Here is a 27,056-nt window from a genome sequence, read left to right as displayed (position 1 = left end):
GAATTAGAGGGGGACTTCTGGCTAGACAGTATGAGAAGCTCCATGGACCTACTGTTTGGTGAAATTTTTTTAATTTAAATTATTTTTTAAAAGCAACAATTAAAGTCCCTGGAAATAGTCCTAAGAGCATACAGCAAACGAAGAAACATCTGCTAAAACTCAGTAAGAACAGTGGGAGTCTGTAGTATTTGAACTAACACCTGCTCCCTCTCTCCCTCCCCTCTTCCAAATGTGTAAGACAGAAACTCCAGAACACAAGGCTCCTTCTCCCCCAAGCTCCCAGCTGGAGGGCTATCTGCCTGAAAGGGGAAGGACATCAGCATTCTCATCCTGCCTCCAGTTACCAGTTGCTAAGGCTAAGCTCTGGGTGAGTCCAGCCAAGAAGTGGGCCTCCCTTCTTCCACCCAGCCCCTACTCATGGGACAGGGGCTTCACCTTGGACTCAGCACCACAGAGGATGCTGGGGCCTTGATTGCCAGTGCCTTGGCTAGTAAAACAGTGATTATACTCTGGGAAAAGCAGGCTAAGAAGACCTGAGGCTACTGCCACCTCTCCACCAAGTGCTCAGCTCCTAAACTGTCACTCCCACATCACTGTTCCCACTTCTAGCTCCAGAATTATGGCTCAGGGATTTTGCCTGGGAAGAGAAGCAGGCTGTAAAACAGAGAGCTTTGAATCTCTTCCCAAAGGAAATGATTTTATTTGTAATAGAGTGTGAAGAAGTTCAAGATTAAGGGTGCTCCCAAAAACAGTGGAAGGTGTGATAAAAGGGATTTTGGAGAAGATTGGTAGATTCATTGGAGATACAGGCTAAACTGTAGGCTGGAGAATTTGCTGTGAGAACTGGGGAAAGAGATAGCTGGGAGGAGCCCTCCTGGGGTAATAACAAATCTCAACTACCGATCCCAGGAACCATCCTTTCAAAGGAATCCTAATGTGATTGGATAGGTCTGTAGAGCAAATTTATGCCCCAGGGCATTGCTGAAAACAGAGAATAATCAGATGACAACTAATGGAGCTTAAAAGCTGGGTGTAGTCAGGGAAAGAGAGAGTCAATCAAAGAGAGCCCTGCCAAAATCACTGTCATCCAAAGGTGACTGTGGCCGTATCCAAGGCTGCACCTCTGAGAAGCAATATGAGAGGCTTCACACTATGTAGACATGGTAGAAAAAGACCACTAAAATAACCTAGCCAGTCACCAAATAAACAAGTAAATCATAACAAGCCCTAGAGGGAGTGGACCAGTAGCCAGAGTTGCTACAATATATTATCAAAAAGTCCAGTTTCCAACAAAAAAATGAGACACGCAAATTAACAGAAAAACAAGGCCCATATGCCAGAAAAAAGGCAGGCAATAGAAACCATCTATGAGAGCAACCAAATTTCAGATTTAACAGAAAAAGACTTCAAAGTAGCCATTTTAAATATGTTCAACAACTAAAGGGGGCCAGCCCGGTGGTGCAGCTGTTAAGTTCACACGTCCTGCTTCAGCGGCCCAAGGTTTGCTTGTTCAGATCCCAGGTGCAGACCTACACAAGGCTTGTCAAGCCACGCTGTGGTAGGTGTCCCACATATAAAGTAGAGGAAGACGGGCACAGATGTTAGCTCAGAGCCATCTTCCTCAACAAAAAAGAGGATTGACCGCAGATGTTAGCTCAGGGCAAATCTTCCTCAAAAAATAAAATAAAAATAAAATAAAATAATCTAAAAAAAAAAGACTAAAAGAAACCATGATTAAAGAAGTAAAGGAATATGTGATGATAATATCACATCAAATAAAGAATATCAATAGATAGAAATTATAAAAAAAAAGAACCAAATGGATGTTGTGCAAATTTCAGGAGAGGAGCTCAACAGTAGATGTGAACCAGCAAAAGAAAGAATTAGCAAATTTGAAGAGAGATCAATAAAGATTACACAATCCAAAAAGCAGAAGAAAAAAAAGAGAACAGTCTCAGAGAAATGTGGAACACCATTAAGCTCAACTATATATGCATAATGGGAGTATCACAAGGAGAGGATAAAGATAAAGAAAAGAGAAAAATATTCAAAGAAATAATGACTGGAAAATTCCCAACTTTACAGAAAAACATTAAACTACCCATCCAGAAAGCTCAACAAACTGCAAGAAGGAAAAATGCAAAGAGAACCACAGATAGACACACCATAGTAAAATGCTGAAAGCCAAAGGCAAAGAGAAAATCTTGAAAGCAGCAAGATGAAAATGATTCATCACATACAAGGGAAGCCCAATAAAATTCACAGCTAACTTCTCATCAAAAGAGAAGGCAGTGAGATGACATGTTCAAAGTGTTGAGAGAAAAAATTGTCAACTAAGAATCTTATATCCAGCAAAACTATCTTTTTAAAGCAAAGGCAAAATAAAGACATTTCCAAACAAAAAACGTCAAGAAAACTCTTTGACAGCCAACACAACTTAACAAAAATACCAAAGGAAGTTCTTAAGGCTATTGTGACCCCAGAAAGTAATTTGAAGTCACATGAAAAACTAAATCTGTTCTTTTATTAAATAGATTCATTCATTCACTCAACAATATTTATTGAATATTGTTTTTATTGAATACTCAGCCAGGCACTTTTCTAGGTGCCAGGGATTTAGCAGTGAACAAAACAGATCCCTTGCCTTTATGGACCTTATATTCTAGACAATAAACAAGAAAATAATAAATGATCAAATGATAGAATCCAGAAGGTGATAAGTCCTTAAAAATAAACAAACAAATAAAAAGAAGTAATGTGTAAAGAGGTTATGGATGCCAGGAGTAGAGGAGAGTTGCAGATTTCATTATTAAATAAGGTAATCTGGGAATAGTCTCACTGATAAGGTAAAGGTATGAGAAAAGACAAAGTATTTGGGAATATCAGGGAGTTATCAAAGTGAGTATCTGGGAGAATATTCCAGGCAGAGGTAAGAGCTAGAACAAGGCCCTAAGATGGAAACAACAAGGACTGTTTGAGGAACAGCAAGGAGGGTAGTTGAGGTGAGTGACCAAGGGAGACAATGAAGGAGAGGAGATCATAATGATCAGCGGGGCCAGACTACATAGGGCCTTGATGACTCTTGTGTTGACTTTGGCTTTCACCCTAAGTGAAAAATGGAGCTATCACAGGGTTTAGAGCACACGAGTGAAATGATCCTATTTTTTTCTTTTTAAAGCTTCTGGCTGCTACGCTGAGAACAGACTGCAGACATGGTGATTTGTTAGGAGGCTACTGAACCTCAGTGCCTGCAGTGGAGTAGTGGTGAGAAATGATTAAACTGTGGACATATTTTGAAGGTAGAACCCACCAGATTTACCAATAGATGTGGAATGTGAGAGGAATTATGGATGATTCAGAGTATTTTTTGGCCCAGGCAACTAAAACAATGAAGTTGCCTTCAGCTGAGATGAGGGACACCATGGGTAGAGCAGGTTTTGGATGAGGTGACATTTAGAATCCAGTTTGGGGCATGTTAAGCTTCAGATGCCTTGAACATTCTTAGGAAAAAACACAAGGGTAAACTGTCATGATCTTGGGTTTGGCAATGGATTCTTAGATATGACATTAAACTGCATACTAAGAAAAAATAAACTGGACTTCGTCAAAACTGAAAACTTTTGTGCTTCAAAGGACACTATAAGAAAGTGAAAAGCCAACCTACAGAATGAGAGAAAATATTTTCAAATGATATATCTGATAAGGAACTTATATCTAGAATATATAAAGAACTTTAACAACTTTAACAAGTAAAAAGACAAACAGCCCAATTAAAAATTGGGCAAAGGATATGAATAAAACATATCTCCAAAGGAGATATACAAATGGTCAATAAGCACATGAAAATATGTTTGACATCATCAGTCATCAGGGAAATACAAATCAAAACCATAACGAGATATTACTTCTCACCCACAAGGATGGCTGTAATCAAAAAACCAGATAAAAACAAGAGTTGAGGATGTGAAGAAATCAAAACCCTCATAGACTGTTGGTATGAATATAAAATGGTTCAGCCACTTTGGAAACAGTCTGGCAGCACCTCAAACAGGTAAACACATACTTACCATATGACTCAACAATTCCACTCCCAGGTATATATACCCAAGAGAAATAAAAACATATGCCCACACGAAAACTTGCACATGTCTATAGCAGCGTTATTCATAACACCCCAAAGGTGAAAACAGAAACAATCCAGGGCTGGCCCAGTGGCATAGTGGATAGGTTCACACACTCCGCTTTGGCGGCCTGGGGTTTGCAGGTTAGGATCCCAGGTGCGGACTTACACGCCGCTCATCAGGCCATGCTGTGGTGACATCCGACAAATAAAATAGAGGAAGACTGGCACAGATGGTAGCTCAGGGACAATCTTCCTCAAGCGAGACCGGCAACAGATGTCAGCTCGGGGCCAATGTTCCTCACCAAAAAGAAGAGAAACAACCAAAAGTCCATCAGCTGATGAGAGAATAAATAAAATGTAGTGCATCCATACAAGAGAATATTACTCAGCCATAAGAAGCAGCAAAGTTCTGATACATGCTACAACATGGATGAACCTTGAAAACACGCTAAGTGAAATAAGCCAGTCACAAAGGACCACATATCATATGATCCCATTTATGTGAAATGTCCAGAATAGGCAAATCTATAGAGACAGAAAGTAGATTAGTAGTTGCTTAGGGCTGAAGGGAATAGGAGAGGGAGACAATAGCTAATGTGTATGGGGTTTCTCTTTGAGATGACAAAAATATTCTAAAATTGACTGTGGTAATGGTTACACATATCTGTGAATATACTAATGACCACTGAATTGTACACTTTAAATGGGCAAACTGTATGATACATGAATTATATCTCAAAAAAGTTGTTTAAAAAAAATTGATGGGTTAGACCAGGGACCAGCCAAATTTTTTCTGTAAAGGGCCAGACAGTAAATGTTCTAGGCTTGGTGGGCCATATCGTCCCTGTTACAACTACTCAACTCTGCTGTTTTTGTGTGGAAGCAGCTATAGACAATATGTAAATGAGTAAGAGTGGCTCTGTGCCAATAAAACTTTATTTATGGACACTGAAATTTGAATTTCATATAAATTTCACATGTCACAAAATTCTTCTTTGGATTTTTTCCCCAACTATTTAAAAATGTAAAAGCCATTCTTAGTTTACAGACTGTTCAAAAAACAGGAATGGGGTCACAGTTTGCTGACCCCTGGACTAAATGCACCTAATCCTCTCTCCATTATGGCTTCAAGTACTTAGGAAATCTCTCTCTCTTACAATTCCCACGAATAAGAGTCAACTTTGATTTCCTCCCAGTTGTTCCCCTACACTACCATCCCTATGATGGCTTTCCAAGACCCTGGGAAACACAAACCAACCAAGCACTCAACAGTAGGAAAACCATCTGGACTCCATTTTCAAAAGAGAATACTAACTTCAATCAACTTGGTAAAAGAGTTGAGGGCTCACCATTTGTTCCTTATGAATGCCACTCACCTTTGGGCAGTGAGGAGGAAAGGGAAAAAGCTTGGGAAGAGAGAATGTAAGACAGTAAGACAAACTCATGCCCCTCTTTAAGAACCTTCTGGCTTCTAACCAACTCTAAGAGGGAGAATTAGGCTTATGTGTCAATGAGCAACATCAAAAAAAATGTCCTTAAGAACAAAATCTCCTATCAGAGTATGATAGTACCACAAGACAAGGCAGAAGGAAGTAGTGAAGATATTAGGGGTTCTTTATTAAGAAGTATTTATTCATTCATTTGCCCAACCAGCATTTACTGAGCAGTTAGTATGTGACATGTCCTGTGCTGGGATCCAGGGACACAGAGATCGACCAGATATACTAAAAGCATCTAGGTGAGACAGATATATAGAGGAGGGCCAGTCTTTGAAAGCAAGAACCACAGGTCAATGTGGAGGAAGTGCTGTGGCTCACTCCCAAAGAAAGCCCAGATACTCTCTCTTCTCCCAACCCCACACTGCCTGAGACCTCACAGAGTTTCCCACTCTCAACTAGTCAGGGAGTTGCTCATCAACTAGAGATAATAGAAAGCTTGTGAAGTGACATATAAGAAAAAGAATCTCATAGATATGGACTCGAATCCCATCTCTGCCACTTACTCACTATGTCACCTTGAGCCTGTAAAATGCAGACTACCTCAGTTACAACACGAAGAAACTGAGATCATTTAAGGCACAGTCCCTCACAGTGCCCATATGTAGAAGGTGCTTCATAAATGTTTGACTATTCTGAACCTCGGTCCCTTTGCAAGAGGGCTCACATTGTGGAGAATGGTGTATCCTGAATGAACCAGCACTCAGCCTCTGAGTCCCAGCAACAACTTTGTTTTTTGTGAGGAAGATTGGCCCTGAGCTAACATCTGTTGCCAATCTTCCTCTTCTTGCTTGAGGAAGATTGCCGCTGAGCTAACATCTGTGCCAGTCTTCCTCTATTTTATGTGGGATGCCACCACAGCATGGCTTGACAAGCAGTGCTAGGTCCGCACCTAGGATCCAAACCCGGGAACCCTGGACCACTGAAGCCAAGCGCACAAACTTAACCGCTACACCACCAGGCCGGCCACCGCCCAGCAACTTCTAATCTTAGCTCCTCCTCCTCAAGATGCCAGGTGGCTAGATAAAAGAGGCATGGTTCTCACCCAGTCAGTGCCACACTGCTGAGGTGCACGCCTACCTGACCTACACTTGGGGGGCCTGATGCTGCTGGGCACTGACAGGAAAGAGAAGAAGCTGGATAACAACAACTGCTGTTGAAATGTGACACAGCATTATGGTTGTCAAAGGCTTCTTCACACCCATTATTTTATTTGAGCCTCACACCAGTCATTGAAGGTATATATTACCAGTGTCCCTATCTTATAGATGAAGACACTGTTCTTTAGACATCTTGATGTCTCCCAAACTTGCCACATTTTTTGCCTCCTGCCTTTACTCATAAAGTTCCTCTTTCCTGGAATGCTCCTGCTTCTTTCTTCCTTGGTAAATCCTGCTCATCTTTAAAAACCAAGTTCCAGTTTCACCTGCTCTGCAAAGCCTGCCCCTGACATACCTTCAATCAGAATTAGAGCCATCTCTGTTTACAATCCTTCTAGCTCATATCTTTGGGATAAAATCCAAGTTCCTCAGTATGGCAAGAATCTGGCTAATGCCTGCCTTTGCAACCTCAGCTCCAACATCTCCCTCCCTGTCCCACTATTACATTCTATGCTCAAGTTACAGGAACCACTGACTCACAGATCTCTAAGGACATCACTCTCATTCCTCTACTCAGTATACTCTTCTCATCTGGTCCCCCTCTTATTCATCTCCCAAGATTCATCTCAGGCATCACCTCACCTAGGCAGTCTTTCCTGATGTCCTAGGTTAAATTCCCTCTTCTGCACTTCCAGAGCATGTAGTGCTCATCTCTCGTCACAATACTCATTGGGATTGAATATGTATGTCTTTCTGCCTCACCAATATGTGAATTCTTTGTAGGCAGAAAATTTGTCTTCCTTAATAGTGTTTGCATATCCAGCATCCAGCACAGAACAGACACTATGTTTGGAGAAGGAAGAGAGAGAGAAAGAAGTGGAGGAGAACACAATGGGAGGGTCACTGATCCTCAAGTGAATCAGGCATTGCATTGGAAACCAGTTGTTTCTTATGCCACGAAGTACACTAAATGTGGTGCACCTGCAGATACAGACGTGCACAAACAGACTTGTGTAACTACACATACAGACAACCAAACACTAACACCAGTTAGATCTGAAGGAAAGCAGAGTCTCAGGAGCCAGCCGTCGGTTCCTCCTTAGGAAGAGTCAGAAGCTTGATACCTGATGCAGGGTTTTTCTCTGCTGGCTTGACCATTTCTGGCTGCAAGATGACCCTTGCATTCTGCATACCACTTTGTAAGGCCTAGATCCTGCCTAGACTAACAGCATCTTCGGATTCCTAATTACACTTCTAGCTCCACCCTTACCTCCAGGTCCTGCAAACTATACTGTAGCTTAACCTTTTGCTCCTAACCTTCTCCGTGATCCTCAATCTGGCTTATGGGCTTTCTCTCAGCTCCTACTTCCCTAGTGCAGTGTTCCTCTCCTCCCTCCACTTCTTCTCATATACACAGACACGTCTAAATACAGAAAGACACATACGAATACAGAAAGGCACAAAATGATGTATATGCACATACAAGGAAACAAACACAAAGGCACTTGCAGACATATATACATACAGAAGCCTTACAAGTACAACTAATGCCTGTCATCAATAGGATTGCCATCCAGAATAAACAAAGCAGACTCACCAACAAATGGGGAGGAAGGAAAACAACAGTCTGCTTAGTGAGAAAGAATTTCCCTCTCTGTCAAAGCAAACCACCATCTGGGTTTTCCTGGAAACCTGAGAGGTACCATCTGGGGGAGCTGCTGCTTCATCCTGTATCTGGCTAAGGCCCTGGGACAGATTGCAAACTATGCCTCTGATGTGTAGCTCAGCTTGTCTAGCTTCCCTGAGTGCTGGCTGACAACGTGTCTTCTGCCACACCAGCACATGTTAGATTACCTCACCCTTATTCCTGTTGAAACTCCCACAGTCTCCTGTGCACACCACCATTAGAGCCCTTAAAATGTGCTACTGTCATTGCCTGTTTACACATCTGCCTCTCTCACTAGGCTGAGGGCTTGTCAGTGGCAAACAGTATTTTATTTTCATCCCTACTTTACCGATGAGGAAAGTGGGGCTCCAAATTACTTGGCCTTACAGCTAGTACATTGCAAGGCTTGGATTTGAACTCAGGTCAGACACCAAAGCTTATGCCTAGACATTTAAAAAGTCAATGTCTAAACACTTAATTCTAAGAAATTCACAAATATTAGGGCCGAATGCATAAGCAAGGTCACAGAACTTGGACTCAGTGGGAATGCAGCCTGTAAACTGTCCACGAGTCACTGATGGTATGTGAATGCTACAGCCACCCTATGATCAAGTATTTACAAGAAAAAAATGGGAGCAGGTCATTTCCTTAGCCTAAGGAGCAGGTTTCACCTAAAGAATAATGTCATTCATGCTATCAGTTATCTCCGTTCTGTCCAAAGGGCCTGAGTAGACTTCAATCCGTGCTTTGCCTGGATGAAGGGCAGGGGGTCAGAATGTTCCACAAGGCAAGAGAGAAGATGGTAAATTGCACCAGGAGACAGGCAAGGAGCTGGAAGGCAAAAAACCAGAGATGTGCCTCCAAACTGTAACAGTCCTTTAAGTCAAAGAAGGATTACTGCAGCAATAGAAATGCATGCATCAGAAAATTATACTGAGGTTATTTGAAGAATTGTTTGCAATTATTTCTTTTCTGCCCTACATTGCATATAGTAAACTTAAAAAAAAAATCAAAAGCTTCAGGTCCTCAAAGCTGTGCAAAGAGAAGGCAAGGAAAATCCATGTTTAGGATTGGGTCCAGGGACTAAAGGGAGAGCTTTGCTTCCCAGAGGCCAGCATGGTAACAGCTGTGGTAATCAGAGGGAGGCCCTGAGACAAGGTGAATCCAGGAAAAACAAAACCAGGGCTACTTAGCCAGGTGCCTTTGCCATCTCCCCTCATGGAGCTCCATATGGTAAGTGCCAAGAACTTGATTCAGGTCCCAGGTATGTGGGTGAAAGGGAATTACTTTCTTGCCATCTTAGCTTCCCCAGAAGTGACAGCTACAAAAAAGAAAAAGGAAGCAAGGAAGGAAGGAAGGGAGGGAGGAAGGAAAGAAGGAATTCTCCCAAAGAGAATGCCCCAGGGCTTTTCAGTCTGGTGTCCTCAAAAGCCATCTATACCTGCCCAGAAACAGAGGCAACCAAGCTTTTAGTTAGCTAACCAGGGACTTCTGTCTCCAGAAACCTTGAGACTTAGAAGCACCTCTACATATCTATCCAAGTTAGGAGTGGGGGAAATGGAGAGAGAAATCAACATGGTTTTCAAAGTGTTTTCCACACAGCCCTAGGGATTCTTATGGGCTAGGCTACAGAAAGGCAAGTAGGAGGTGACCACTACTCCAACCAATGTAGTGACACTTTAATATTCTTAACATCTTTATTGATATATAATCCACGTACCAATTTAGTGTACAACTCAAGGGTTTTTAGCATATTCACAGGTGTGCAACCACCACAAGTTTAGAACATTTTCATCAGCCTGATGCAGATCTGAGCTGCAATAACCCAAAAAATTGAGGCTCTTCTATATACCAGGCATTGTACTGAGCGCTTTACACGCATTATTTCATTTAATCTTCACAACAATTTCATGAGGTGCCTACTATTATTACTCCACTTCTAACAAAGAGATTGAGGCTGAAAGAGATTAATTAACATCTCCAAGTTTCCACAGCTGGTAAAGGCAGAGCCAGATTGAAACCCAGGTCTGTGAGACTCCAGAGCACACACTCTTAACCCTGTGCCATACTTCTCCACCAGACACCACAGACACCAACAGAAGCATGAGTAGATTTTGCAGCTCCCTAGACTCACAGTGCTCCCTACCCATCCCTACCCCCCGAAATGTGTGATCACACCCTTGCTCAAGACTTCCATCTCAGCCTGACACCATGCTGCTACAGTGATATCGGTCAGTCATTTCACACAGTGATTAAGTATATATTCTGTACCCGGTCCTGCTGAGCATTGGGGAAACAAAAAACAAACCAGACAAGGTCAGTCCCTGCCCTGAAGAGGCTCACAATTTGGTGAGAGAAACACATCAGCCGAACAAACATTAAAATACAACTGTCAGATACAGGTAGCCTTCCTAGAAATACAGAAGAAAGAGAAAGGGGAAAATAACTAGTACTCACTGAGCTTGAACTGTGTGTCAGGTACTATGTTGGGAATTTTGTTTTTTTAAATAACATATGATGAAATTAACTTTTTGGGGGGAGGGTATATAGTTCTATGAGTTTTCATATATATTTAGATTCTTATAACTGCCCCCACCATCCAGACATGGGAGAGTTCTATTACTCCCCAAAATTTCCTCATGCTGCCCCTTTGTAGTCAAACCCTCCCCACACTCCTTTCTCAGAATGTCACAGAAATGGAATCATACAGTATGTAACTTTTGGAGACTGGTTTCTTTCACTCAGCATAATGCCTTTGAGATTCATCTGTGTTGTGTGCCTCAATAGTTTATTCCTTTTTATTGCTGAGTAGTTTTCCATAGTTTTTCATCCATTCACACAATGAAGGACAAGTGATTTCTGTCCAGTTTTTGACGATTATGAATAAAGCTGCTATAAATATCTGTGTACAGGTTTCAGCATGAATATAAATTTTCTTTTTTTTTTTAAGACTGGCCCTGAGCTAACATCTGTTGCCAATCTTTTCTTTTCTTCTTCTTCTCTCCAAAGCCCCCCAGTACACAGTTGTATATTCTAGTTGTAGGTCCTTCTACTTCTGCTACGTGGGATGCCACCTCAGCATGGCTTGACAAGTGGTGCTAGGTCCGCACCTGGTCCCCGGATCCAAACCGGCAAAACCCTGGGCTGCCAAAGCAGAGTGCACAACCTTAACCATTTGGCCACAGGGCCAGCCCCTAAACTGTCATTTATCTATAGCAGTAAACATCTGGAAGCAGAACTTCTGGGAAATGAACTAAGTTATATTTAACTTTATAAGAAACTTTATAAGAAGCAAGAGTTCTAGTGGCTCTTCTTTCTCGTCTGGTACTTGGTATTGACCATTTTTTAATTTTAGCCATTCTAATCGGTGTGTAGTGGTATCTCATTGTGGTTTTAATTTGCACTTCCCTAATGGCTAATGGCACTGAGCATAGTTTCATCTGTTTAATTTTCCATTCATATATCTTCTTTGATAAAGTGTCTGTTCAAATCTTTTCCCATTTTTTATTCAGTTGCTTGTTTTCTACTGTCGAGTTTTGAGAGTTCTTTATTTGTGCTGGGAACTTTTAACAGCACTTTTCTCACTCTTGACAACAACCCTGCAAGGGTAGGAATCATTAACCAACATTTTACCCTGAGAAAACCAAAGGGGAAGTCACTAACCTACAAAAATCTGATCACATTTATGCCTAATTTCAAAGTTTACTTATCACTTAGTCATCTATGACACAGACCACTAGAACACAAGCTCTATAAAAGCAGAGATCTTATCTGTTTTTTTAATGATGGAATCTAAAGCCCTACAACAGTGCCTGGTATATCCTAAGTATTCAATAAGAATTTGTTTAATGGCTGAATAAATGCCCTAATTTTCCACCTAGGCTCCAGAGAAGCCTACCTCAGACCGTCAGGACAACCTGATGGCACCATCCCACTGCAGCAAATCCTTTGTCCATGGGCAGTGTCCCCATCAGAGTCTGAATAGAACACAGGTCATGAATTCCCACACTGCCAGGCTCATAGAACTCTCTGCCAACTTTGCAAGAGCACCATCACCAACAGTGTCATCTTGCTCATCTGAAGGGCCCACAATCCATAGCCTCTGCTATCTAGGACAGAAGCAAGCAGAGATGGCACTTGAGCAGCCAAAGTAGCTGCCCCACACACAAATAATATTATATTTTCTGTAAGATGACTACCGAGTCTATTTACCATAAGTCTAATTTCATAGCTCATAGCAGAGTAGATACAGAAATTAGAAATGAGAATGAATCAAAGAAGAGATGGGAAAACTATAAGAAGAAAACACAATAATGCATATAGGAATCTAGGCACTGGGGTAATAGTGCAAGAGGCCCTGAAGACATGTTTTGAATTATCCAAAGAAAGTTTACACTTGGCTCACAATAATCTGTAAGAAGAAAGACTTACTTCAAAAACGGCTAAAATTTTAAAAGATCTAGAACTGAGGTTATTAACTCAGTTATCTGAAAATCTTACTGATCTGAGGCTGAATAAATGAGGCCTTCACAGAGCATCCTTTCAAACTTCTACTAAGATCCTTGGGTAATTAGCAATGCTTTTAAATGGGTCATAAAAATCTCAGTCCTTGATGGCCAGCACAACCAGGTTTCATCTCTCTGCCTCAGCGTCCATTATCCAATATCCTAAGCTCTGAGCTATCCATCCAACTTTCTAGTTAGACCCCGAACTCCAAAGTTGTCTAGGATATGTCTAGACTGATCTAAGCATACACACTTTGCTACCATTACTTTCTCTTTCAAGGACAGTAACTTGTGACTGATCATGAAAACTCAGACTAGCAGGTCCCTCTAACCACCAGAGGCCTGAGATGGCAGAGAGAGCAGCGGAAGCCAAGGCAAGGCAGAAGCTATCCTGAAAAAGAACAGCTCACCACTGGCACACAGAAGAGCAGGGTGACAGCTTTTGTGTTATTTTAGAACAGTTTGTGCTGATGAGCTTTTTGTTGTGGTAACATTCCTCTGAAAAGAACATTTTCTTCCTCCCCTCATTGACAAAGCAATTCAGCAGAAAGTCAAAAAGGAGGAGGGGCGGATGACAAAGATATCGAGGAATTTGTGGATCTTGGATGATATCACCTTCTAGACTGTTGTGCTGTCAGTCTCCCAGTCCTGTGGCCAGGCCCTCGGAGAGAGATCAGGACACCCCTAGGCCTCATTCACCACTAGGAACATGGCTCTATTCTCAGCATAGACAAATAAAACTTGGTCCTTTGAGGGTCAGTGACACTTCTAGATGTGACCAAAAGTTCAGACACTTTCATCATGTTTGTTGTTCTTGCAAAAGAACCTAAAATTGCCAGGTTCAACAAGTATACACATCTCAGCCTGACTGGCTGGGACCCACTTTCCTTTGCAGGTTTTTGTCCTGCAGTTTTCTACCACAGTCACTCTGTCTAAGCAAACCTACCCACCATGCTTCTTTCTACTTCCACGTCTTTGCTCACACTGGTTCCCTGTTATTCAGGCTCCCTCACCCCCTCTGCTCTATCCAAATTCTACTTTTCCTCCAGAAAGTCTATTTTTCTCCTCTTATAAATTCCTTAGGCATTATCTAGTTCAATCTACTACAAGGATCCCCTCCGCTGACCGACTGGTGGAGTGCTGTATTCTACCTGCCTATCTTCAGTGACAGGGAGTTCACTACTCACCTACCAAAGAAGCCTCTTCTATGACGAGATAGCGTGTTAGGCAATTCTTTATTCTAGAAAAATATGCCTATATTTTACTCTCCCCATACTGGTCCTGGTTCTGCCCTCAGAATAAGAGAAACAATGTAGCTATACTTAACAGCATGGGCTTTGCAATCAGATCTGTGTTCATATCCAGTGTGCTCTTGAACAAAATGCTTAACCTTTCCAAGGCTCTAGTCCTTGGTAATAATACCAACTTCATAAGCTGTTAAGAAAGTTAAAAGAGTAACTATGAAAGGGCTTAACACTATGCCTGGCATAGGGTAAGAATTCAATAAATGATAGTTAGTGCTGCGGTTTTTGTTATCATTATCATTATGTGTCTGATTTCTTCACTTCTAATGTATTCGAAGGTAGAAATTACATTAACTGAGTCTTTTCTTTTCCAGGTGAAACTTTCTTCACTCAACTGTAAATTATCTGTCCTATTTACTGCCACATCCCCATGTCTAGAATAGTGTCTGGCACATACATAATAGACACTTATAAATATTGAACTGCATTGAATGTTCCCCGTTTCATAGTTTCCATACTCTTCATCATTCACATCACTCCTCTCTGTATAGGCTCTCCCTGTTCCAAATGCTTCTGACAACGTGAGATCCAAAACTGAACTCAAAACTTAAAGGTGGGCTAAGCTGCAGGGAGGAGAGATTAGGATTACCTCCTCCCTCATAATATACACTAAATCATTATTATACATTTGGCATAACTTGGTAGCTTCACCAAACTGTTGGCTCATGTTGAGCTTGAAATCAACTGAAACCTTTAAATTTTGTCACACTGGATGACTCTGTACGCTGGACTCTGTGGAACTGGAGCTGTAGTAATGCCAAAAGGTGAAACAATAACAGAGTTTTTTCCATCTAGAGATTCCTCTCACTCTTACTATCTGGACCACTCAATTGGCTCCCAGCAACTGCAGCCAGGAATTCAGAATGATCTTTCTAGGAACATTTGTTTCTTCCTCCCAAATGGAGTATAAGCTCCCAGAGGGCAAGATCTGACTGTCTTACCTTCTCTCCCACATGTGACACAGGGCTGAACACAGAGTAAGCATAGACTGATGCCCTCCATCTACTGCAAGATTACAATGAGGATTCAGGGAAACTGTAGAGACCAACCTCAGGGCTCCCTCTCCCTCTCAAACAACACAGCTCTCTCAGTGGTGTGCTTCTAGCTGGTAAACAGACAGGAGCCAGCCCAGGCACTGACATAGACATAAGGCCTGCACTCTGACAGGCTGGCTCCTGGAGGGCTGTTCTGTTGAGAATCACCTCTCCTGATAGAGACGAGTTCCTAGAGAACAAGCCAACATCAAGAACGTCGCTGCACGGGCAACAGTCTGTCTAGACAGCTTTCAGGAACGGTTCACACAGGAAGAGCAGAGAGCCATGGCAAGGTGAGAGAGCTCACCTCATCACTTTCTTCCACATCCACATCACCATTGGCATCATCATCCATCAGCTTGTGGATGCTGCGGACTGCATCAAAGCTGAGCTTCTCATCCTCACTGTGGCACAGGGGCTTGTCAATCCGGCAAAACTCTGTACAGGAAAAGCAAGAGACAATATTACTAGGAGCTGCCACCCAGCCTCTATTACCCACCTGTCTCAGCATCCTTAGTTTCTAGCACCTGACTCCTCATGTAGCCACTTAACCGGATATTTGTACAGTGAGAAAAGTGTTTCATCTAGTCTTTAACTGTCTCCCCAACAATGTGCTGAGATCCCTCATTTAGGGACAATGCTTTATCATCCTAATATAGTTCCCTGGTGGAGAAGTCAAGCATAGGACTGGGAATACGCTGAGATCTAGACAAAGAACACGAATTGGTAACTCAAAGGAAAAAAATACAAAAGAGAGAAAATACAAATAACCAGTGAACAAGAAAGTTTAGCCTTACTAGTAATCATAGAAATACATATTCAAATGAAATATAACTTTTAATCAGTCAATAAACAAATCTAAATTAATACAATCTTTTCTAGAAACAGAAAAATAGTCCATTCATTCCAATGCCAGAATAATATGTAGTTTTCCTTTTCTGTTCACTTTGTCACTGTTGGTACAAATAATGCCAGCCACAAGCTAACTGGGGAAACTCTTCACATCTGATGCCCTCCCAAAGACAGTTACATTCAGCAAATATCTACTAGAGGTCTATGGTCCTGAGCTCATCTGATACAACAGCTTAGGAGGTCTGGCGTGCAGCTTCCTCTGTCTACCATCACACAGTCACTCATGCGGAAGTAAGACCAGCACAGGATCCTAGGCCACACCCGAGCTCTTTCATGATACTTAATCCTCTCTTACAAACCTGGAAAGCACCTAGCTCCATTGATGCGCACAGCAGAAAGAGTCTGGAGTCTAGTCTTATCTCTACCATGTGACTCTAGGGAGGTCACTTCCCTTCTCCAGGCCTCAAGTTCACTAGTATTTTGAAAAAGGCATTTTAACTAAAGTTTCTAGTATTTCTTCCAATTCCTAGATTCTAAAATTCCTCTTTCCTTTTGACCCAGATCTTGATAACTACTTTCTAGGTAAAATACTCTTTGGATAGACCTAAAGATTAGGCCTGAAACAATAAGTCTTCTAGAAGAGAATATAGGCAGTACACTCTTTGACATCAGTTTCAAAAGAATCTTTTCGGACACTATAACTCCTCAGTTGAGGGAAACAATAGAAAGAATAAACAAATCAGACTAAAGAGCTTCTTCAAGGCAAGGGAAAACAGGATTGAAACAAAAAAACAGCTCACTAATTGGGAAAAAATATTTACAAGCCATTTATCCGACAAAGGGTTAATCTCCATAATATACAAAGAACTCACACGGCTTAACAACAAAAAAACAAACAACCCGATCAAAAAATGGGCAGAGGACATGAACAGACATTTCTCAAAAGAAGATATAAATATGGCCAATAGACACATGAAAAGATGTTCATCATCGCAAATCATCAGGGAAATGCAAATCAAAACTACACTAAGATATCACCTTACACCCGTTAGATTGGCAAAAACATCCAAAACCAAGAGCAACAAATGTTGGAGAGGTTGTGGAGAAAAGGAACCCTCATACACTGTTGGTGGGAATGCAAACTGGTACAGCCACTATGGAAAACAGTGTGGAGATTTCTCAAAAAGTTAAAAGTAGAAATACCCTATGACCCAGCCATCCCATTACTGGGTATCTATCCTAAGAACCTGAAATCAGAAATCTCAAGAGTCCCTTGCACCCCTATGTTCATCGCAGCATTATTTACAATAGCCAAGACGTGGAACCAACCTACATGCCCAGAAACTGATGATTGGATAAAGAAGATATGGTATATATACACAATGGAATACTACTCAGCCATAAAAAAAGACAAAATTGGCCCATTCAGCAACGTGGATGGACCTCGAGGGTATTATGTTAAGCGAAATAAGCCAGTCAGAGAAAGACGAATTCTATATGACTCCACTCATAGGTGGAAGTTAACATATTGACAAGGAGATCTGATCGGTGGTTACCTGGGAAAAGTAGGGGTGGGGAGAGGGCACAAAGGGGGAAGTGGTGTACCCACAACATGACTAACAATAATGTACAACTGAAATCTCACAAGGTTGTAATCTATCATAACATTAATTAAAAAAAAAAAAATACTCTTCAGATCACCCCCAAAGAAGATACAAGAAAGACCCTATTTCCCAGATAACAGAAGAAACTGTCACAGGAAAGAAAGCAAAGACAGGGTAAAGAGACTGTGGTCATGAAGGCTTCTAGAAAGCATTGATCAAAGACCCGAAACACTCTAATCCATTTAATCATTTACTTGTCTGCTACTCAGACAGTGATAAGACAAGACAGGTTACCTCTCTATCACTTTCTAATTGCTCAAATCCTTTACAAAATGAGGGAAGGCTATAAATATATTAAACTTTTTAAGTGTCTCAGATGTGTCTCAATAAAAATATGTTCAATATTGAAGTTCACAGATGTTAACTTTGATGTTAACAGTCAAAAGCAGCTGAAAAGCCACAGCAAGAGTCCAGGTCTGCTGATTCCCAAGCCCGCACTTCACCTGATTGTCCTTATGCCAAGGTGATCAGATAGCTTTAGGTTGGCTTCATCTTCTGGAAGCCACAGATGGTAATACTGGTAAGAAGCACACTGAAGAAGTGGCTTTATAAAAGAAAAAAAGTAAGACGAATAGTACACATACAAAAGACATAACTCCATGTAACCTTATGTTCCTCTATATTTGTCCTACCAAGTTGGACTAGGGAGTGGAGGGTGGGGTGGAGGGGTGGTGGGTACTGAGGGAAAGAGTCGAATGTAGCCAAAGATTAAGGCATTGTTTCTCAAACTCCTGAACAACAAGAGCTCTTGGCACCATTGTTTCATTCATGGACTCCCATCCATGAACTACCTATCAAAATAAAATCACAGTAAGTAATGACTAGTTCATAGAAAAAGCACACAGCACTGCAACACAACCAACATAAGGCTTTCCTTCCCTTCATATGTCTGGCATTGTATTCAGCACAGGGCATAAAAAGATGAATCATATCTTCTTTTCTCTCAAGGAATTCAATTACGAAAGTGGGGGAGATAGGCAATTAAAACACTATGTGCTAACTGCCATGATAGAAAGAATCAAAATTACTCTACAGGTCAGCAAACTTTCCATAAAAGGTCAGATAGTAAACAATTTAGGATTTATGGGCCATATAATCTCTGTCGCAACTACTTAACTCTGTCATTGAGTATAAAAGCAGCCATAGACAAAACGTAAGTGAATGAGCTTAGCTGTGTTCCAACAAAACTTTATTTACAGGGGGCAGGCCCTGTGGCCTGGTAGTTGAGTTCAGCACACTTTAGTGGCCCAGGTTTGCAGGTTCAGATCCTGGACACAGACCTACACCACTCATCAGCCATGCTCTGGTGGCGACCCACATATAAAATGGAAGAAGATTGGCACAGATGTTAGCTCAGGGCTAATCTTCCTCAGCAAAAAAAAAAAGAAAGAAAGAAAAAAACCTTTATTTACAAAAATAGGCAATGGGTTGGATTTGGCCCCTGGGGCGTAGTTTGCTGACTCCTGTTATAGAAGACCACAGGTAGCACACATGAACCACATTGGACTGACAGATTTCTGACCCAAAGCAAAGAATTCAATCTTTTCATAAGCCCGTATCCACACACAGTTGATCCTAACTGAAGTACAACTTCTAATGGGCTTTTAAAAATAATGGAAATAGTTTACCAAGCTCTAGGGACTGGTAGCCTCCAGGCTGGGCACCACTGGCCCGAGGTCAGCCAGCCCCTTTCCCAAAGGCCTACAAGCAGATCCAAGAAGTTTGGGGTTTAAACACCAGGCTCTGGTTTGTAAGCTGATCAGACAGGTGGCCTTTGCTTCTGGCATCATCAGGCATGGAAAAGGATTAAAGGGATGAGGATAAAGGAGTACAAAATCTTAATGTTCCATATGGCCATAGAATCCTGTCCAGAAAAACCATATCAGCCAAAATTCACAAATAACTCCTTCAACCAACCATTTCTTACGTTGTCTCTCTCTCCTTCCTGAGACCTTTTCTACTTTCTCTTATAGAGTCCAATCTGGCAAGGTTTCCCAGAACCATCTTGGAATACCTTAGAAGATCCACCCATTTAGCAATACATTATTACTGCAATGAGAGAGCCCTGGACTTTGAGTCAGAACCCATATGTCAAAATTCCAGCTTCATCAGTTGCAACCATATGATATTGGACAAGTTGTTTAACCTCTCTGAGCCTCCAGTATCTCACCTGCATAATGAAGACAACTGTCTCTGGCGCATAGGGCTTTAGTGAGAATTAAATAAGACTGCATTTGTTAAAATACCTTGCACAGTGCCTGCATAAAGCTGACATTCAATACATTTGTAGTTTCCTTCTTTCCTGTCAGAGCAGCAAGTGAACAGTTCCCATCTTCTACTTCAGCCATTTTCCCTTTCAGATTATGAAGAATAAAATACAAGAGGTATGGTCCAATCAAATTGATTAGTCATATGTTCTAGGTGAGCTGGCAGGTGACTGTGACAATAGCCTGGACTCCCACATGTATGTGTCCATCACCAGTAACACTCAGGACCCCATGCGGCAGTTGTTTAATTTGTCTTCCCCATCAGACTACAACTTCCATAAGGCCTTGGGACCATGCCCCCAGTAGCAAGCAAAAGCCAGATTCTTGGTGGATGCTCAGTAATGTTTTCTGAATGAATAACAAAATACCAACTCCACAATTACATGTAGGATTTCTCTAGGCAGAAAAGAGAAGAATTCTAGGTAGAGAGAGTAGCACAGGACCAGGTTTTTAAATGTTTTTGTCTCAGGACCCCTTTACACACTTAAAAATTGAAAAGCTCAAAACTGATAGTTACACATTAGAAATTAAAAGACAAATCCTAATATTTAGCAATTAATTCATTTTAAAACAAATCTCCTGTGTTAATATAAATAACATGTTTTATGAAAAATAATTGTTTTCTGAAAAAAAAATTCATGAGAAGGGTGGGATTGTTCTACATTTTTGAAATCTCTTTAATGTCTGGCTTAACAGAAGACAGCTGTGGTCTTATAACTGTTTCTGCATTCAACGTGTTATTTTGATTGAAGATCAAAACATAGATATGCAGATGGAAAAGGCAAGAGTATGTTAATGGCCTTTCAGATAACTGTGGACATTCCTCTCTGATACTACACCAAAACTCAACTAGTAGGTTTATTAAAGGTTAGTTGCAACGTGAAATCTGAAACTACATGGATGAACTTTTTGTGCTCTATTACATTAAAATCCATTGGTCTATCTTTCACTTTGAATGGATCTTTTATCCACGTGTGATTTTGTAACATAATGCACTGGTCATTTAGAAACTACAGATTCCATGAGCTAGGCAGAGCTTCCAAATTTACCATATTTCATTTATCGATATTAAAATAATCACAATTATTAATATCACCACTGATTTTGATGAGGATTTTTAGGTTGCTTAATTTTAAAACGGTTTATGATGAGGACTTTAGGCTGGTTACTTTTAAAACTACAGATGAGAAGCAGGCTCCAAGGAGTGGAATTTGCTTGCTTGTCCCTTTGTTGGGAAAGATTTACATTTCTAAGGGAAACCTCTATCTGTAAAGATGCCTCCCTCTCTGTACCAGGAAGAAGAAGAGAGGTGACCTTATCCCTAGAAACTCTTAATGGGGAAGGCAAGAACTTAAGTTGGTTGCTGTCTGGCAATCTCATGTAACTGATTTAGCGTGGTGGCTTCTGACCTTTACTTAATCCGATTTGATTCTTGTCTAAAAGTCATGGGATCACCCAACGACCAGACCCCACCTGCACTGATACCATTTTAACTTTTTTTCATGTTCTTTCCTTTGTCTTCGTAAAGAGATGACTCACATACCTATGCCTTAAATTTAGCCCTAACCCTCAACTCGGGGCAGCAGCAGGAGCTCTGACTGCCCGTGGGTCCTGTCCCCATGCCAGCGGGGGCAGCAGCAGCAGAGGCAGCAGAAGCAGCAGCAGCAACATGCCGGCAGCAGCTCTGCCTGCCCATGGGTCCTGTCCCCATGCCAGCGGTGGCAGCAGCAGCTCCCCATGCCAGCAGCATCTCTGACTGCCCGTGGGTCCTGTCCCCATGCTATTCTATTCTCTAAATAAAAGAATTACTGCCAGATCTTAAGAGTCTAAGAAATCTTTCTTTCGACTCCTCGGCTCACCAACCCCGCATCAATTTCATCAGAAAAGTTTTAAATCTGGGGAAGCTGTCAAGCTCACAGCAGCACACATAAGTTTTCCAAAATTCTAATTTTCAGTTAAAAGCTGGAATTTTATCATTAGCAACAAATACTACCAGTTGTTTTCCTCAAAGCAGCAGACTCACATCATTCATTTTCAAGAAAATCTGCCAAATACATAAGTCTGAGTAACTGCAGTTTGTCTGTTAGTTATTTTTTCAAGTAAAAATAATGTTCCCTGAAAAAAGAAGGTAGTTCAGCTTGCAACTCAATCGCACGAATGCTCTTCCTTGAGATAAACATCAAACTTCTACATGCAGCAGGAGTGCTTTATGCGTACTTCCTGTTTCATCACACAGAATACTAAAGAGATATATATTCATTCATGGGTTACAATTTAATAAAATTAATAAATTTTAACTTCTTTATTAAAAGCTTTCTTCAAAAAACTGAGAATGTGTGGAAGTGATGAATACAATGATGACTAGCACAGCTTTGTGCCACTGCTTTGATTCTTGTTAAGGTACCAGGAGTTTTACTCACTTTTGCACCACCAGTGCAAACGTACACACAATGAAAAAAACAAATAACATCTCAGCATTATTATTAAAATGGCTTTGAGCTTCTTGACCTCTGAAAAGATCCTGGTGATCCTCAATGGTCTACAGACCACGCTTTGTCAACCACTGGCAGAAAAAACCACAAAGTCCTTTCCCTCACGTTCAGATCTCCTCTCCCGTCTCCAGGAAGAACTAATCATTTACTATTCTCCGCTCCAAAGCACTCTGTACACAATTCTGTTGCATTAATTCTCATGCTCTGAGTTGTTCACATGCCACATCCAGAAAAGGGAAAGGACTAAGCTTGACTCACTCTATCCCCTAGGGCCCAACATGATACCACAACTAACATGTACCCTGAAGTATGAAATCAGTATACGCTGGCTGAAGGAACGAATGCATACATGAAGGGATTCATAACAAACCATATCTCCCCACAAGGCAAGAGAATTCTTGAGTACAACCCCAAACCCACCACCAATATCCACCATCTACCTAATGCCACTTCTCTCCCAGCCACTTTCATTTCTTATCACTGAACAGTAATTCATCCCTCAGAGAACACATATCTGTAAGCATGCAAAGCAGAGCCACCACAATTGAGCCTGAAAATGGATTGTCTGATGTGAGACACAAGCCCACAGGGAAAGAAATGAGAGAAACAGCAATCAAGGAAGAAGGTAAAGATAAGGAGTAGAGAGGGCACTGATAAGACTGCTCCTCAGCGCTTGGCTGGAACCTGAGGGGAATCTGGAAATTGCTAAATTTTACCAGCAGGGTCCCCATCAATGAGAATAATTTCTCCTGCTTCACCTCTCACCCCCAGGGTAACATTAGCAAACTCTGTAGTGACTCTAGATGGGATCAGAATCCATCCTTACCCTTAGATAAGGGCTCAAAAGACTGTAAGACTGAGAGCACTAGCCCTGGGAAGACTTTCAGATTCAACTAAGGACCATGAGGTTCCAGAGATAAAGTGGCATGGAACCTAGAATGAGGATGGGGCTGAAGTAGGCAAGGGATCCTCTAGACAAAAATGTAAAGGCTGAGAAGGGGAACTGGTTTAGGACCTGGAACCAGCAAGAAAGGTCCCCCCTGGAATACAGCATATAGCAGGCCTAGCCACAGAGTAAAGAGGAGTCAGATCTCTGGGCTGAGCAAAACCCAGCCTACCTGACGGATGTTCCTGGCCCTGGTAAAACATCATGTCCTCACATGCAAGAAGAGGCCCAGCTCTTCTCACCAGGGGACAGGAATTCAGAAGAGCTTTCCTTCTAGACAAAGCTGGCACTGGTTTCAGCTACCCAAGCAGCACTGACACAAAAGACTTCTGACCATGCTCACTTCTCCCCCAGGGAGAAGACCTCAAAAAATAACCCATACAACATCAAGAGTGAACCGTAAGTTAAACTATGGACTTTGGGTCATTATGATGTGTCAGTGTAGGTTCATCCTTGGTAAAAAAAAAAAAAAAAAAAAAAAGTGTCATTCTGGTGAGTAATGTTGATAACGAGGTTGGCTATGTACAAGTGGAGGCAGAGGATGTATGGGAATCTCTGTACCTCCCTCTCAGTTTTGTTGTAAACCTAAAACTGCTGTAAAAAAAATAAAGTCTTGGGGCCGGCCCAGTGGTGCAGCGGTTAAGTTTACACGTTCCACTTCGGCAGCCCGAGGTTCACCGGTTCAGATTGAGGGTGCAGACCTATGCACCTCTTGTCCAGCCATGCTGTGGCAGGCATCCCACATATAAAGTAGAGGAAGATGGACATGGATGTTAGCTCAGGCCCAGCCTTCCTCAGCAAAAAGAGGAGGATTGGTGGCAGATGTTAGCTCAGCGCTAATCTTCCTCAAAATAAATAAATTAATTAAATAAAGTCTTTAAAAAAATCATAGCCTATAATATGTGTATGGTCACTAGAGGTTTTTTCAATTCTTATAAGCATGCTTTTAAAAGTACTATTTATGTTGATTATAATGTGAGATAATTATATTCTCACTCTAACTTGTGATCTGAATACTCCAGTAACAATTTTTCTAATTTATATGACATACAATTAAAGAAAGTTCTCAATGAAAAAGAAAAAATAATCCAAGCATCAACTACATATAAAGCCCCAGTATCAACATAATGAGATACACCTCTGAGTTCCACAGCATTTCTGACTTCGTACCTCTATGGCCCGCCCTCAGTCAGCCCACAACTGTGGTTATTCAAGGATATCTGAGGGCAGAGCTCATGTCTTTTTGCTTTTTTCATAGCACTTACTACCACCTCGTACATGATATATTTATTCATTGATGTGTTTATTGTCTGTTTCCCTCTAAAACAAGTAAGGTTCACAAAAGCAGGGACCATTTTGTTCACTGCAGTATCCCCCAGGACTCATGCAGTGCCTAGCACATAGTAGGTATTCAATATAGACTTGCTGAATGAATGAATAAATCTTTGTCTTCCCTAATGTGCAAAGCAGATTTCTCCTCTCGACCTGACTTTTAAACTTCGGGTTTTAAAGAATTTCAGTCCTAGGTTCTTTCTGTTCTCATACTACACTCTCTCCTAAGGTGATTTTACATCTTCTCATAGCTTCAATTACCATTTAAAGAAATTACTAGCTATTACCAAATCCCAAAAAACAAAATAATGTTTCTGGTTCAAGTTTCACTTCTGACCTACAAAACCCCACAGAAGCCAACTACCTACTAAACATCTCCACATGGATGTTTGACAGGCACCTCAACTCATAACGTCTAAATCTAAACTCATCATCTTTCCCCCAGTTGCTCCTACTTCTCCAGTTGCTCATGTCAGAAACCTTGACATTTCACTCTCCCTCACTCTTCACATCTAATCAATTACCAACCCTAGTTCAAGACTCCTCAACTATTCCAAATCTTCTTTTCCACACGGTATGTCACTCTAAGGGGAGATATTCCAAATATTACTGACCAGTCAGCAAGAATGCTAGCTAAGGGCAGTGCCAGCACCTACCAGCTGAATATCTGTCCAAGGCATCTCCCTCCTTAAAACCCTTCAAAAGCTTCTCATTAGTCTTAGGATAAAGTTCAAATTTCTTAATGTGTCCTGCAAGGTCCAGAATGATCTGCCATCTGCCATGTTTCTGATCTCATGTCCAGCAACTCCTTCTGCTTCATGTGATCCTTTTTTGATGTGCCAACTTTCTTCTCTCCTTTCCACACAGCACAGTGGTTCTCAGATCTGGTTGCATAGTGGAATCACCTAGGGAGGTCTTAAATTGCTGAAGCCCAGGTCCCATCCGAGACCAGTTAAATCATATCTCTATAGGTGAGACCTAGATATGGGTTTGGTATTTGGGGGTTTTGTTTTTTTGTTTTTTTCTTTAATTGAGATATAACATACACAAATGCATAAGTAAACATATGGATCAATTAACTTTTACATATGTATATATCCATGTAACTACTACCAAAATCAAGATAGAGAACATTCCCAACACTCCAGGAAGGCTCCCTCCCTCCTGCCCCTTTCCAATCAATACTCCTGTGACCAGTCCCCACTCTCCCGTAGTGGTAACCACTACTCGGATTTTTATCACCAGAGGTAAGTTTTGCCTTTTGTTGACATTTATAAAAATGGAGCATGGGGGCTGGCCCCGTGGCCGAGTGGTTAAATTCGCCCGCTCCGCTGCAGGTGGCCCAGTGTTTCATTGGTTCGAATCCTGGGCGCGGACATGACACTGCTCATCAAATCACGCTGAGGCAGCGTCCCACTGCCACAACTAGAAGAACCCACAACGAAGAATATACAACTATGTACCGGGGGGCTTTGGGGAGAAAAAGAAAAAAATAAAATCTTTAAAAGAAAAAAATGGAGCATGGATATTTAAGGTACAGTTGCACACAATAAAATACCCCCATTTTAAGTGTACAGTTCAACGTTTTTGACAAACATATGCACTTATATAACTACCACCCCAATCAAGATATGGAACATTTCCATCACTCCAAAATGTTCCCATTTGGCCCTTCACCGCCAACCCTCATCACCCTCCCCACACAACCACTGATCTGATTTCTATCATTAAAAATTAGTTTTTCCTGTTCTAGAACTTCAAATAAAAGTAATCATCAGTACTCTTTTGTGTCTGGCTTCTCTCGGTCAGCATGATTTGAGATTCAACCATATTGTCACATGAGTCAGTAGTTTACTCCATTTTATCACTGAATACTATTCTATTGAATGGATATACCACAATTTGTTTATCCATTCACCAGTTTTTAGTTATTACAAATAAAGTGCTACAAACATTTGTGTACAAGTCTCTGCATGGACATATGTTTTCATTTTTCTTGAGTGAGTGTTTTATCCTTGAGTTCCACTAGGAGTAGAACTGCTCAGTTATACAACAGGAAAACTGCGAAACTGTTTTCCAAAGTAGTTGTATCACTTTATACTCCCACCAGTAAGTACCAGTATGAAGCACCAGTCCAATTGCCTCATATACTCTCCTATACTTGGTGATGTTAATGTGCAGCCTGGGTTGAGAACCACCTAGAATTCCTTTTATATGAAAGGCTCTTCATTCTTTCTTGACCTGCAAACTCTGACTCACGCTACTGCTCTCAGCT

General features: G+C 41.3%; 1 protein-coding gene across 8 annotated transcripts in view; it reads right to left on the bottom strand.

Moving 5' to 3' along the window:
- STIM1 (stromal interaction molecule 1) overlaps positions 1 to 27,056 on the bottom strand; it is a 172,247-nt gene that overhangs the window by 66,706 nt on the left and 78,485 nt on the right. For all 8 annotated transcript variants that reach the window (XM_014841954.3, XM_070490810.1, XM_014841953.3 and 5 more), the window contains one exon: positions 15,536 to 15,666. In XM_014841954.3, coding sequence (XP_014697440.1) covers positions 15,536 to 15,666 — 131 coding nt within the window. The remainder of the gene's footprint in view (positions 1 to 15,535; positions 15,667 to 27,056) is intronic.

The sequence above is a fragment of the Equus asinus genome, chromosome 20, assembly GCF_041296235.1.
Source record: "Equus asinus isolate D_3611 breed Donkey chromosome 20, EquAss-T2T_v2, whole genome shotgun sequence".
Taxonomy (NCBI): Eukaryota; Metazoa; Chordata; class Mammalia; order Perissodactyla; family Equidae; genus Equus; species Equus asinus.
The sequence above is the reverse complement of the archived record's forward strand: the minus strand, read 5'-3'. Positions and strand labels throughout refer to the sequence as shown.